Raw genomic sequence first — 12,908 nt, 5'->3', positions numbered from 1 at the left:
TTTCTCGCTTTCTCTTTCTCTTTTTCTCTCTTTCTCTCTCTCTGTTTTACTCTCTCTCTCTCTTTCTCTCTCTCCTCCTTCTCTCTAACAGGACTGTGACCGGCCAGGGAGAGCATGTTTAACCATCTCATGTACTCTGGGCTCCCAGTCCAAAGAGGAAGTTGTCAGTATACATGTGAAACTTCTACTAAACATAGAGATACTGAAGAGGGTAAGTACATGGATATTAGTTATTACATAGTTGTTCAAAAGTTTGCCCATTATCAGCACTTCTGTGTTCCAATGGCACGTTGTGTTAGCTAATCCAAGTTTATCATTTTAAAAGGTTAATTGATCATTAGAAAACCCTTTTGCAATTATGTTAGCACAGCTCAAAACTGTTGTCCTGATTAAAGAAGCAATAAAACTAGTTCAGTATCTGGAGCATTTGTGGGTTCGATTACAGGCTCAAAATGGCCAGAAACAAAACTTTCTGAGAAATTAAGGCTATTCCATTCGAGAAATTGCCAATAAACTGAAGAGCTCGTGCAATGCTGTGTACTATTCCCTTCACAGAACAGCGCAAACTGTAACCAGAATAGAAAGAGGAGTGGGAGGCCCCCCTAATTTGAGAAACCGACACCTCACAAGTCCTCAACTCGCAGCTTCATTAAATAGTACCCGCAAAACCACAGTCTCATTGTCAACAGTGAAGAGGTGACTCCAGGATGCTGGCCTTCTAGGTAGAGTTGCAAAGAAAAAGCCATATTCAGACTGGCCAATAAAAATAAAAGATGAAGATGGGCAAAAGGACACAGAGACTGGACAGAGGAAGATTGGGGAAAAAAAATCTTATGGACAGATGAATCTAAGTTTGAGTTGTTCGGATCACAAAGATGAACATTTGTGAGACCCAGAAGAAATGAAGATGCTGGAGGAGTGCTTGACGCCATCTGTCAATCATGGTGGAGGCAATGAGATGGTCTGGGGGTGCTTTGTTGATGGTAATGTGGGAGATTTGTACAGGGTAAAAGGGATCTTGAAGAAGGAAGGCTATCACTCCATTTTGCAACACCATACCCTGTGGATGGAAATTGATACCAATTTCCTCCTACAACAGGACAATGACCCAAAGCACAGCTCCAAACTATGCAAGAACTATTCAGGGAAGAAGCAGTCAGCTGGTATTCTGTCTATAATGGAGAGGCCAGCACAGTCACTTGATCTAAACCCTATTGAGCTGTTGTGGGAGCAGCTTGATGGTACGTAAGAAGTGCCCATCAAGCCAATCCAACTTGTGGGAGGTGCTTCAGGAAGCTCGGAGTGAAATCTCTTCGATTACCAAATTGACAACTAGAATGCTAAAGGTCTGCATGCCTGTAATTGCTGCAAATGGAGGATTCTTTGACGATAGCAAAGTTTGAAGGACACAATTATTATTTTGATTAAAAAACATTATTTATAACCTTGTCACCGTCTTGACTATATTTCCTATTCATTTCACAACTAATTGCATGTATGTTCTCATGAGAAACTAGGAAATCTCTAAGTGACCCCAAACTTTTGAACGGTTGCGTTGTTACCTGGTTGTTACCTGGTTGTTACCTGGTTGTTACCTGGTTGTTACCTGGTTGTTACCTGGTTGTTACCTGGTTGTTACATGGTTGTTACCTGGTTGTTACCTGGTTGTTACCTGGTTAGTATATTTTTATGTTTTACTTAGGCTAATAATGTTTATTACAGTATGGATCTGAAGGAAGTATGAATCCCCCCCCCCCTCTCTCTCTCACACACACACACCTACCTACAGGACAGCTCATCGCTGATCCAGTTCGTGACTAGGGGTAATGTGAGAGTGGACGGGAGGGCCATAGAGCTACCGCAGGGGCTATCAGAAGACACTTCAGTAAGTATATCACTCTTAATAGATTTACTCCTGCAAAGCGCTGAATCAATGAGTTAATCAGTGTGTTGGGTCAGGTTCGGCATGCAGTAGACACATCATGTCTGTGAGACATTCTACCAGCCAGTTTATTGCTGTGATGTTCCTTGGCAAGCCCTGAGGGGTGAATCTAGAAGCTGAATCTAGTGGAAATTGAAGCCTGGGGAGCAGCTGGAAGCAGGACGCCAGATCAACCTGGATGTCATGGGGGTGAGGCAGGGTTGTATTTGGGGGTCCTCAGCTGTGGTCCTCAAGGACAAGGTCTCCTCAGAGACAGCAGGGTATCACACACACACACACACACACACACACACACACACACACACACACACACACACACACACACACACACACACACACACACACACACACACACACACACACACAGGGCAAGCCTCTGTGTGGAGTGATTAGATGTGCCTGTGGAGCAGTGGAATGAAGTGATGAGCACTCTGCATCCCCTTATCTTCGATGCTCTCAGCTGATTACGGTGATGACCTCCAGACCCTAGCTCGCAGCTCCATCTCCTGACTCAGGCCCCACCGCGCTGCTGCGTCTCCTGACCTCTAGGCCCCCAGCTCGCTGCTCGACCCCCAGGCCACAAGAAGAGCTTGGCTAGCTTCAGCCGCTAAATCAGACGATACTGTGAATGTGTCCATTCACAACTGCTCTCCCAGCACTTAGTGACCACTTTAATTTTCCACAGCAACACCTCCCACCCCCCTGAGCGTACCACAAACCATTAGAGATTTTAGTGAATTCAGTAGCCCTGGTCCCTCAACAGCTCTGAAGTCCCTAGAGAAAGCTTTGTGGTCCCTTGGTGCCTTGGTTTGTGACGAGGCTCTCTTTCAATTTCCAGCCTGCTACTTATCAACAGCTGATGAGATATAGTTTATCCTCCGTGTCATGCAAACAGGCCCCGGTAAATGAGGTAAAGGATAGGAGAATAAAAATAATCTACTCTATGCGTTATGAGCTCATTGACTCGATTGAAATGGTTCCTTACGTTTTAGTACCCGTAAAGATTTGTTCAATATTGATAGCTCAGCACAAACTTTGCTGGAGTCAGTCAGTCAGACAACGGATCAGAATGTAACATACTGTATGCTTCCAATGCACACACGCACATACTTTTAACTAAACATGTTACAGTTTGAAGAGGTTTAGGTCTGGAGATGGTAGCCGTTTCTCAATCTCTCGGTCCTAGCTTTGATGCAACTGTACTTTCTCTACCTTCTAGATGGTAATGGGGTGAACAGTCCGTGGCTCGGGGGGCTGAGGTCCTTGCTGATCTTCGTGTGTGTGTGTGAGTGTTCAGGACGTTGAGGTCATATAAATCCTGTGCTCTGTTCTGTTTCCTTCACTGACATGGTTTGAGTGTGTCTGTATCAAAGTGTGTTTGAATGTAATCCGAGATGGGAATCTGTGTGAATGTCTCTGTTTCCAATGGAATCGTGTGTTCCAGCTGTTACCTTGAATTGCCAGTCTTTCACAACTGCATTGCTCTGGAAATTTAGGATAGTAGTAGGTATGCGTAATACCGTAGGACAATGCCTCAGAACTACCTGGCCTGATGACTCCTTGCTGTCCCCAGTCCACCTGGTCGTGCTGCTGCTCCAGTTTCAACTGTTCTGCCTGCAGCTATGGAACCCTGAGTTTCTGTATAGCCCTTACGTTTGATTGATATCTCAGAAATATAGACTTTTAAATGTGTTGGTATAAATATTTGTGGTTGACTGTAATCTTGTTCTTTTAGCTGGTGTTCCAGGTGCACCACAGCCACGAGGCAAGGGGCCGTTTCTCTGCTGTGTGTCTCTAGGTGTTTCTGTGTTTGAGGCTACGTTTGACTGTAGTGCCATTGTGTTTCAGCTGGTGTTCGAGGCGCTCCACAGCCAGGAGCCAAGAGGATATGTTGTTGGTTGGATCATTGCCATCAGCCTGCTGGTGGGAATACTCATCTTCCTACTGCTGGCTGTGCTGCTCTGGAAGGTAACACACACACACTCACTCTCTGTCACACACACACTCTCTCTAACACACACACTCTCTCACACACACACACACACACACACACACACACACACACACACACACACACACACACACACACACACACACACACACACACACACACACACACACACACAGCAAAAAGTGTGGACTATACCATGTAATTTCCTTGTTATTGGGAGGTCCATGTTTTTGTTCCTCATATTGTTGGTAGACTATAACCTAGAACACCGCCCCTCTAACCGGTCGTTAGACTATAACCTAGAACATCTCCCCTCTACTGTAACCGGTCGTTAGACTATAACCTAGAACATCTCCCCTCTACTCTAACTGGTCATTAGACTATAACCTAGAACACGTCCCCTCTACTGTAACTGATCATTAGACTATAACCTAGAACACCGCCCCTCTAACCAGTCGTTAGACTATAACCTAGAACATCTCCCCTCTACTCTAACTGGTCATTAGACTATAACCTAGAACACGTCCCCTCTAACTGGTCATTAGACTATAACCTAGAACACCTCCCCTCTACTGTAACTGATCATTAGACTATAACCTAGAACACCGCCCCTCTAACTGGTCATTAGACTATAACCTAGAACACCTCCCCTCTACTGTAACTGATCATTAGACTATAACCTAGAACACCGCCCCTCTAACCGGTCGTTAGACTATAATCTAGAACATCTCCCCTCTACTCTAACTGGTCATTAGACTATAACCTAGAACACGTCCCCTCTAACTGGTCATTAGACTATAACCTAGAACACCTCCCCTCTACTGTAACTGGTCATTAGACTATAACCTAGAACACCTCCCCTCTAACTGGTCATTAGACTATAACCTAGAACACCTCCCCTCTACTGTAACTGGTCATTAGACTATAACCTAGAACACCTCCCCTCTGACTGGTCATTAGACTATAACCTAGAACACCTCCCCTCTAACTGGTCATTAGACTATAACCTAGAACACCTCCCCTCTACTGTAACTGGTCATTAGACTATAACCTAGAACACCTCCACTCTGACTGGTCATTAGACTATAACCTAGAACACCTCCACTCTAACTGGTCATTAGACTATAACCTAGAACGCCTCCACTCTGACTGGTCATTAGACTATAACCTAGAACACCTCCCCTCTACTGTAACTGGTCATTAGACTATAACCTAGAACACCTCCCCTCTGACTGGTCATTAGACTATAACCTAGAACACCTCCCCTCTAACTGGTCATTAGACTATAACCTAGAACACCTCCCCTCTACTGTAACTGGTCATTAGACTATAACCTAGAACACCTCCACTCTGACTGGTCATTAGACTATAACCTAGAACACCTCCACTCTAACTGGTCATTAGACTATAACCTAGAACACCTCCCCTCTGACTGGTCATTAGACTATAACCTAGATCACGTCCCCTCTGACTGGTCATTAGACTATAACCTAGAACACCTCCCCTCTGACTGGTCATTAGACTATAACCTAGAACACGTCCCCTCTAACTGGTCATTAGACTATAACCTAGAACACCTCCCCTCTAACTGGTCATTAGACTATAACCTAGAACACCTCCCCTCTGACTGGTCATTAGACTATAACCTAGAACACCTCCCCTCTGACTGGTCATTAGACTATAACCTAGTACACCTCCCCTCTAACTGTTCGTTAGACCAGAGGGTCGAACAGCTGAACTGACAAAAAAACATATTTACACCAGCTGATATTAACCCTTCTCCTCTGCTTAGTCTCCTCCTACACATCTGAACAACCAGTGGGTCTCTGTTGCTAGACAGAACCTTAGTGATATCTGTTCTTCCTCACTTCATCTGACCTGACCTCTCACCCCAAAGTGCTCACTCCTCCCCAACTCACAGCTGTCATGGTGACTGGTACCAGACTGTGTCTCTTCTCCTCCCAGAGGATCCCTGATGGCTAACAATAACATATCTTGACATAATGTAAACGTTATACATTACCCTCTCTCCCTCAGTGACATGAATAACTATATTTCATATTCTCAGAACCCAAAAGTTTTGTGGTAATGTGTAATGACACCACAATCGTCTAATGACGTTTGGCGTATTGTCAGAGGAACTTGTTTGCCCCAAGCTAACGCATTAACTTGTAAACAACTAGTCACATTGGGCAATTTATATTGAGCATCTCTGAACCTATTGTTTAGTCTGTGACAGTGCTACAGTTCTAAAGAAACACAGCACTCGTGAATAAAGTATGACTGATTTATCATCAGCTGTCACCATGGACACACTCCAGCCATCACACATTTATCAGTGCTACATTTTCCAGGTCCCGGGGATTGGTTCACACGGTCCAGTTGTGAAATGCTGCTTCTCTTGGATTAGAGTGTCTGTCTGTCTGTCTGTCTGTCTGTCTGTCTGTCTGTCTGTCTGTCTGTCTGTCTGTCTGTCTGTCTGTCTGTCTGTCTGTCTGTCTGTCTGTCTGTCTGTCTGTCTGTCTGTCTGTCTGTCTGTCTGTCTGTCTGTCTGTCTGTCTGTCTGTCTGTCTGTCTGTCTGTCTGTCTGTCTGTCGTCCGCCCGCCCGCCCGCCCGCCCGCCCGTACCACACACATGAAAGAAAGATCGTGGAGGGGAAATGGCTCCCAATTGATGTCTAGACCAGACCCCTTTGCTTCTCTGTACAGACCAGACCCCTTTGCTTCTCTGTACAGACCAGACCCCTTTGCTTCTCTGTACAGACCAGACCCCTTTGCTTCTCTGTACAGACCAGACCCCTTTGCTTCTCTGTACAGACCAGACCCCTTTGCTTCTCTGTACAGACCAGACCCCTTTACTTCTCTATACAGACCAGACCCCTTTACTTCTCTATACAGACCAGACCCCTTTCCTTCTCTATACAGACCAGACCCCTTTACTTCTCTGTACAGACCAGACCCCTTTACTTCTCTGTACAGACCAGACCCCTTTACTTCTCTGTACAGACCAGACCCCTTTCGTTCTCTGTACAGACCAGACCCCTTTCCTTCTCTGTACAGACCAGACCCCTTTGCTTCTCTGTACAGACCAAACCCCTTTGCTTCTCTATACAGACCAGACCCCTTTACTTCTCTATACAGACCAGACCCCTTTACTTCTCTGTACAGACCAGACCCCTTTACTTCTCTGTACAGACCAGACCCCTTTACTTCTCTATACAGACCAGACCCCTTTACTTCTCTATACAGACCAGACCCCTTTCCTTCTCTATACAGACCAGACCCCTTTACTTCTCTATACAGACCAGACCCCTTTGCTTCTCTGTACAGACCAGACCCCTTTCCTTCTCTATACAGACCAGACCCCTTTACTTCTCTATACAGACCAGACCCCTTTCCTTCTCTATACAGACCAGACCCCTTTACTTCTCTATACAGACCAGACCCCTTTACTTCTCTGTACAGACCAGACCCCTTTACTTCTCTATACAGACCAGACCCCTTTACTTCTCTGTACAGACCAGACCCCTTTACTTCTCTGTACAGACCAGACCCCTTTCGTTCTCTGTACAGACCAGACCCCTTTCCTTCTCTGTACAGACCAGACCCCTTTGCTTCTCTGTACAGACCAAACCCCTTTGCTTCTCTATACAGACCAGACCCCTTTACTTCTCTATACAGACCAGACCCCTTTCCTTCTCTATACAGACCAGACCCCTTTCCTTCTCTATACAGACCATACCCCTTTACTTCTCTGTACAGACCAGACCCCTTTACTTCTCTGTACAGACCAGACCCCTTTACTTCTCTATACAGACCAGACCCCTTTACTTCTCTATACAGACCAGACCCCTTTCCTTCTCTATACAGACCAGACCCCTTTCCTTCTCTATACAGACCAGACCCCTTTACTTCTCTATACAGACCAGACCCCTTTGCTTCTCTGTACAGACCAGACCCCTTTACTTCTCTATACAGACCAGACCCCTTTCCTTCTCTATACAGACCAGACCCCTTTCCTTCTCTATACAGACCAGACCCCTTTACTTCTCTATACAGACCAGACCCCTTTACTTCTCTATACAGACCAGACCCCTTTACTTCTCTATACAGACCAGACCCCTTTCCACAACTATTTTTCTTTCCCCCGTTTGCTCCTCCCACTGGGAATAGCACGACTAAACCCTGAAATGTTGCTCCTGGAATATACTGTGTGTGTTTGTAACACCAGCCCTCCCTTTCTCCAAGTCCTTGCACTCTGCCAAAGTAAACCCCACATACAAGAGATGCACATGTCCACTATTTCCTCTTTGAGGAAATTCCTGTGGGGAAAAAAACAGGCTGTGTCTCAAATGGCACCCTATTCCATATATAGTGTGTTACTTTTCACCAGGACTCTGAGGGCTCTAATCAGAAGTAGTGCACAATGTTGGCAATAGGGTGCCATTTGGGACACAACCTATCTGAATCAGAAAGAGAGAGAGAGATCTCTTTTGTTGTCTTTTCGCTGAGCTGACCCTTAGTGTTTTCTCACAGTAGCGTCATCTCTATGTTTAGATACACACCATGGATCTGTTGATGTCTATCTATTCATCTGTCTATCTAGCTGATGTTTACTGTATTTCTATATTTTCCTTATACAAATAATACACTGAGTGTACAGAATCGTAGGAACACCTTCCTACTATTGAGTTCGGAACAACCAAAATTTGTCGGGGCCAGGACTCTACAAGGTGTCGAAAGCATTCCACAGGGATGTTTGTTCAATGCTTCCCACAGTTGTCAAGTTGACTGGATGTTCTTTGGGTAGTGGACCATTCTTGATACACACAGGAAACTGTTGAGCATGAAAAGCCCAGCTACATTGCAGTTCTTGACACACTGGTGCGCCTGGCGCCTAATACCATACCCGGTTCTAAGGCGCCTATTACCGTACCCGGTTCAAAGGTTGCCTATTACCGTACCCGGTTCAAAGGCTCCTACTACCGTACCCGGTTCAAAGGCGCCTCCTACCGTACCCGGTTCAAAGGTCGCCTACTACCGTACCCGGTTCAAAGGTTGCCTACTACCGTACCCGGTTCAAAGGTTGCCTACTACCGTACCCGGTTCAAAGGTGCCTACTACCGTACCCGGTTCAAAGGTTGCCTACTACCGTACCCGGTTCAAAGGCTCCTACTACCGTACCCGGTTCAAAGGCGCCTACTACCGTACCCGGTTCAAAGGTTGCCTACTACCGTACCCGGTTCAAAGGTTGCCTACTACCGTACCCGGTTCAAAGGTTGCCTACTACCGTACCCGGTTCAAAGGTGCCTACTACCGTACCCGGTTCAAAGGTTGCCTACTACCGTACCCGGTTCAAAGGTTGCCTACTACCGTACCCGGTTCAAAGGTTGCCTACTACCGTACCCGGTTCAAAGGTTGCCTACTACCGTACCCCTGTTCAAAGGTTGCCTACTACCGTACCCTGTTCAAAGGTTGCCTACTACCGTACCCTGTTCAAAGGTTGCCTACTACCGTACCCGGTTCAAAGGTTGCCTACTACCGTACCCGGTTCAAAGGTTGCCTACTACCGTACCCGGTTCAAAGGTTGCCTACTACCGTACCCGGTTCAAAGGTTGCCTACTACCGTACCCGGTTCAAAGGTTGCCTACTACCGTACCCGGTTCAAAGGCACTTCAATATTTTGCCTTGCCCATTCACCCTCTAGAAAGAACAGGCAGTTAACCCACTGTTCCTAGGCCGTCATTGAAAATAAGAATTTGTTCTTAACTGACTTGCCTAGTAAAATAAAGGTAAAATAAAAATAAAATAAATCTACACTGAGTGAAGTGGATTTAACAAGTGACATCAATAAGGGATCATAGCTTTCACCTGGTCAGTCTGTCATGGAAAGATAAGGTGTTCCTAATGTTTTGTACGCTCAGTGTATTGTCATGGAGTGCAGAATCCAGTTCAAGACTGGTCAATGTTTTTTGAAGAAATATAAGTAGCAGGATCGCTTAAGGCATTCCAAAACACCACAGGGGGTGTTGGTGTTCCCCTTTTTGCTTTTCAACTGGTGAATGTTTCTGGAAAAGGCCAATTATATTCTTCAGTCTGTTGACCACTAAGGCACATAGTAAGAACAGAGGCTATGTGTAGCCAGTGTATTCTTCCCATTCCTTTTTAAATTATTCAATAAACACGTTTTTTATGTGATTTATCTTTGAGGGGCTTTGAGCAACAACAACAACAACTAGACAGCATACCATGACAATGGCACAATAACATGACAATACCACACAACCATAGCTTCATCATCAAATAAAACATTTAGAATAGTAGAAACTACTTAAAACAACATTTTAAACTTGGCGCACAACAAAGACAGCCCAACTAGTGTCACCACAAGATTAGAGCCTGGAAGCTCACTTTGAGCTCCTAATGGAACAAAGGGCCTCAACAGCTTCTCCAGCCAGGGAAACCTTCATTCCACATAAGCAGAGCCCAGAGCAGCTTCTCCAGCCAGGGAAACCTTCATTCCACATAAGCAGAGCCCAGAGCAGCTTCTCCAGCCAGGGAAACCTTCATTCCACATAAGCAGAGCCCAGAGCAGCTTCTCCAGCCAGGGAAACCTTCATTCCACATAAGCAGAGCCCAGAGCAGCTTCTCCAGCCAGGGAAACCTTCATTCCACATAAGCAGAGCCCGGAGCAGCTTTTCCAGCCAGGGAAACCTTCATTCCACATAAGCAGAGCCCAGAGCAGCTTCTCCAGCCAGGGAAACCTTCATTCCACATAAGCAGAGCCCAGAGCAGCTTTTCCAGCCAGGGAAACCTTCATTCCACATAAGCAGAGCCCAGAGCAGCTTCTCCAGCCAGGGAAACCTTCATTCCACATAAGCAGAGCCCAGAGCAGCTTCTCCAGCCAGGGAAACCTTCATTCCACATAAGCAGAGCCCAGAGCAGCTTCTCCAGACAGGGAAACCTTCATTCCACATGGCTCTAACCTGGTGGTTTCTGCCTGATGGCCAGTATAATAGAGGCTAGTAAATCTTAACAGTTCAAACATCTAGCCGTAGGTCCATCTCACTGACCACTGCTCCTTCCCATTGGCCCTTAGAACACCTGACTGCGTTGCCTGGATGGTCTAGTGGTCTAAGTTACAGCCTCAGGAATACATGCAGCAGTCCAAGCGAGGGTTCGAATCTGACCCACTGCTAGCAAATCCTTAGTCTCACTGTCCTATATAATACATTTTCAAAATATATATGAAGCCACTGACCCTAAGAACAGCTGACAGGGGTCAAAGGTCCATCTCACTCACTAACCATTGCCTTTGAGATTTAAGCTGTTGACCATTGAGGCCCATATGAGCAGAGGTTATAGACTCAATCTTAACAGGTCAAACATCTGGTCATAGGTTCACCTCATTAACCACTGAACTGGAGCTAACAGCAAGTGTTTTTCTTCTCTCTCCTTCTCATCCTCTTCTCTCCTCCTTTTCTCATTCCCCTCTCCCAGATGGGTTTCTTCCGCCGGCGCTACCGGGAGATCATCGAGGCCGAGAAAAACAGGAAGGACAGAGCTGACGAGAGCTGGGATTGGGTGGAAAAAAACCACTGAGGGAAAGAGAAGACAATGAGAGCACAGGGTGTGGGGATTTGGTCAATGGAGGATCCAATGAGCTGAGGGCTTTCACCACAGCCAGCCAATCAGGAATAAGGGCCCTTCAATCTTCCATATCTGGAAGTCTCTGGATTTTTTGTAGGGAGACTTTTTTTTGTGCGTGGGAGACTGGGGATCGAGGGAACTAACAGGCAGAAATCTGAGGTGGAGGTTGGTGTCGCTCGCTAGGGTCAGATTCATTAAGACCCTAATTCAGTGCAACGGAAATTGGAAATGAGTGTTTCTTATTGAACAAACCCAAGGATTACATTCCTGTTTGTCTGTTTTCATTCGTTTGGTGTCAAATTAATACAACACTCGCAATAGAATTCAATTAGTCCCTATGGAGGAAACTTCCTGCCAACGGAAATAAACAAAATTGAACTGTTAAAGAAACAACTGGCCTGTTCAGGATGCTGTAATGTTCCAGAACATTCAGATATAAATATATTGTGCAGAACAGGCATGATGTGTTAGCTCTAAACATTCTATTTCTATCTGCAATGTTCTGAGTGTTTCACGTCACTGAATACACCCAAGGAGGTGGACACCCTTTGACAGGATGTGGCAATGACGCGGATATTAACGGACGGGACAACAAAAACCCTCAGGGCTCTGTTTTAATAGTAGTGAACATTTATTTTTTTATATATTATAGCCATATTGTATTAAATTGGGGCTTTGTGAAATGGTTGGTTTGAGTTTTTGAAGTCGAATGTAAGAATATCTATATGTTTTTTTTTAAAGCACTGATGTCCGAGTTGATGCTATATTTCAGCGTCTTTCCTTTAGTTTCCAGGGCAAAGATACAGCATGTTCTGTTTAGTAAATTAGTCCATTTCTATATGATCCAGTATCGTGAGACGTGGATTTTCTGGAGTGTGAAATATTGTATCTTTTTAATTCTGTACTGTTTCCTGCTCACAAATATCTCTTTATCTCACACATCTCCCTCTCCTTTCGATAGATAGCTATATGGGCAACCAGCCAAGCAAGTCCTATGAAGCCCCACAGAAATACAATTACAGGAGCAGACATTCCCATTCAAGTCAAAATTATATTATATTCCATTCACCATAAACAGAGATATATTTTTTTGTCACACATCGAAGTTGTCACTGTCATGAAGAAATGCTGATAACCAAGCAAAAGAGCTCTATGAAATGTTTAATTGATTATACAGTGCATTCGGAAAGTAGTCAGACCTCTTGACTTTTTCCACATTTTGTTGCATTACGGCCTTATTCCAAAATGGATTAAATAACGTCTTCAGCAATCTACACACAATGCCCCATAATGACAAAGCAAAAATAAGTTTAGAAATGTTTTCAAATTGATTAAAAACAAAAAACACCTTATTTACATATTTAT

At 45.0% G+C, this 12,908-nt stretch overlaps 1 protein-coding gene across 1 annotated transcript in view; it reads left to right on the top strand.

The window, feature by feature from the left end:
- The window catches only part of LOC124038637 (integrin alpha-9-like), a 153,587-nt gene extending 141,452 nt beyond the window's left edge, over positions 1 to 12,135 (top strand). Inside the window, exons 25-28 of the mRNA XM_046354722.1 lie at positions 92 to 211; positions 1,790 to 1,885; positions 3,791 to 3,910; positions 11,394 to 12,135. Coding sequence (XP_046210678.1) covers positions 92 to 211; positions 1,790 to 1,885; positions 3,791 to 3,910; positions 11,394 to 11,495 — 438 coding nt within the window. The 3' untranslated portion in view covers positions 11,496 to 12,135. The remainder of the gene's footprint in view (positions 1 to 91; positions 212 to 1,789; positions 1,886 to 3,790; positions 3,911 to 11,393) is intronic.
- The last annotated feature ends 773 nt before the right edge of the window (positions 12,136 to 12,908 follow it).

This window comes from Oncorhynchus gorbuscha, linkage group LG06, assembly GCF_021184085.1.
Source record: "Oncorhynchus gorbuscha isolate QuinsamMale2020 ecotype Even-year linkage group LG06, OgorEven_v1.0, whole genome shotgun sequence".
Classification (NCBI taxonomy): domain Eukaryota; kingdom Metazoa; phylum Chordata; class Actinopteri; order Salmoniformes; family Salmonidae; genus Oncorhynchus; species Oncorhynchus gorbuscha.
Note: the sequence above shows the minus strand (reverse complement) of the source record. Positions and strands in the feature narration are given on the sequence as shown.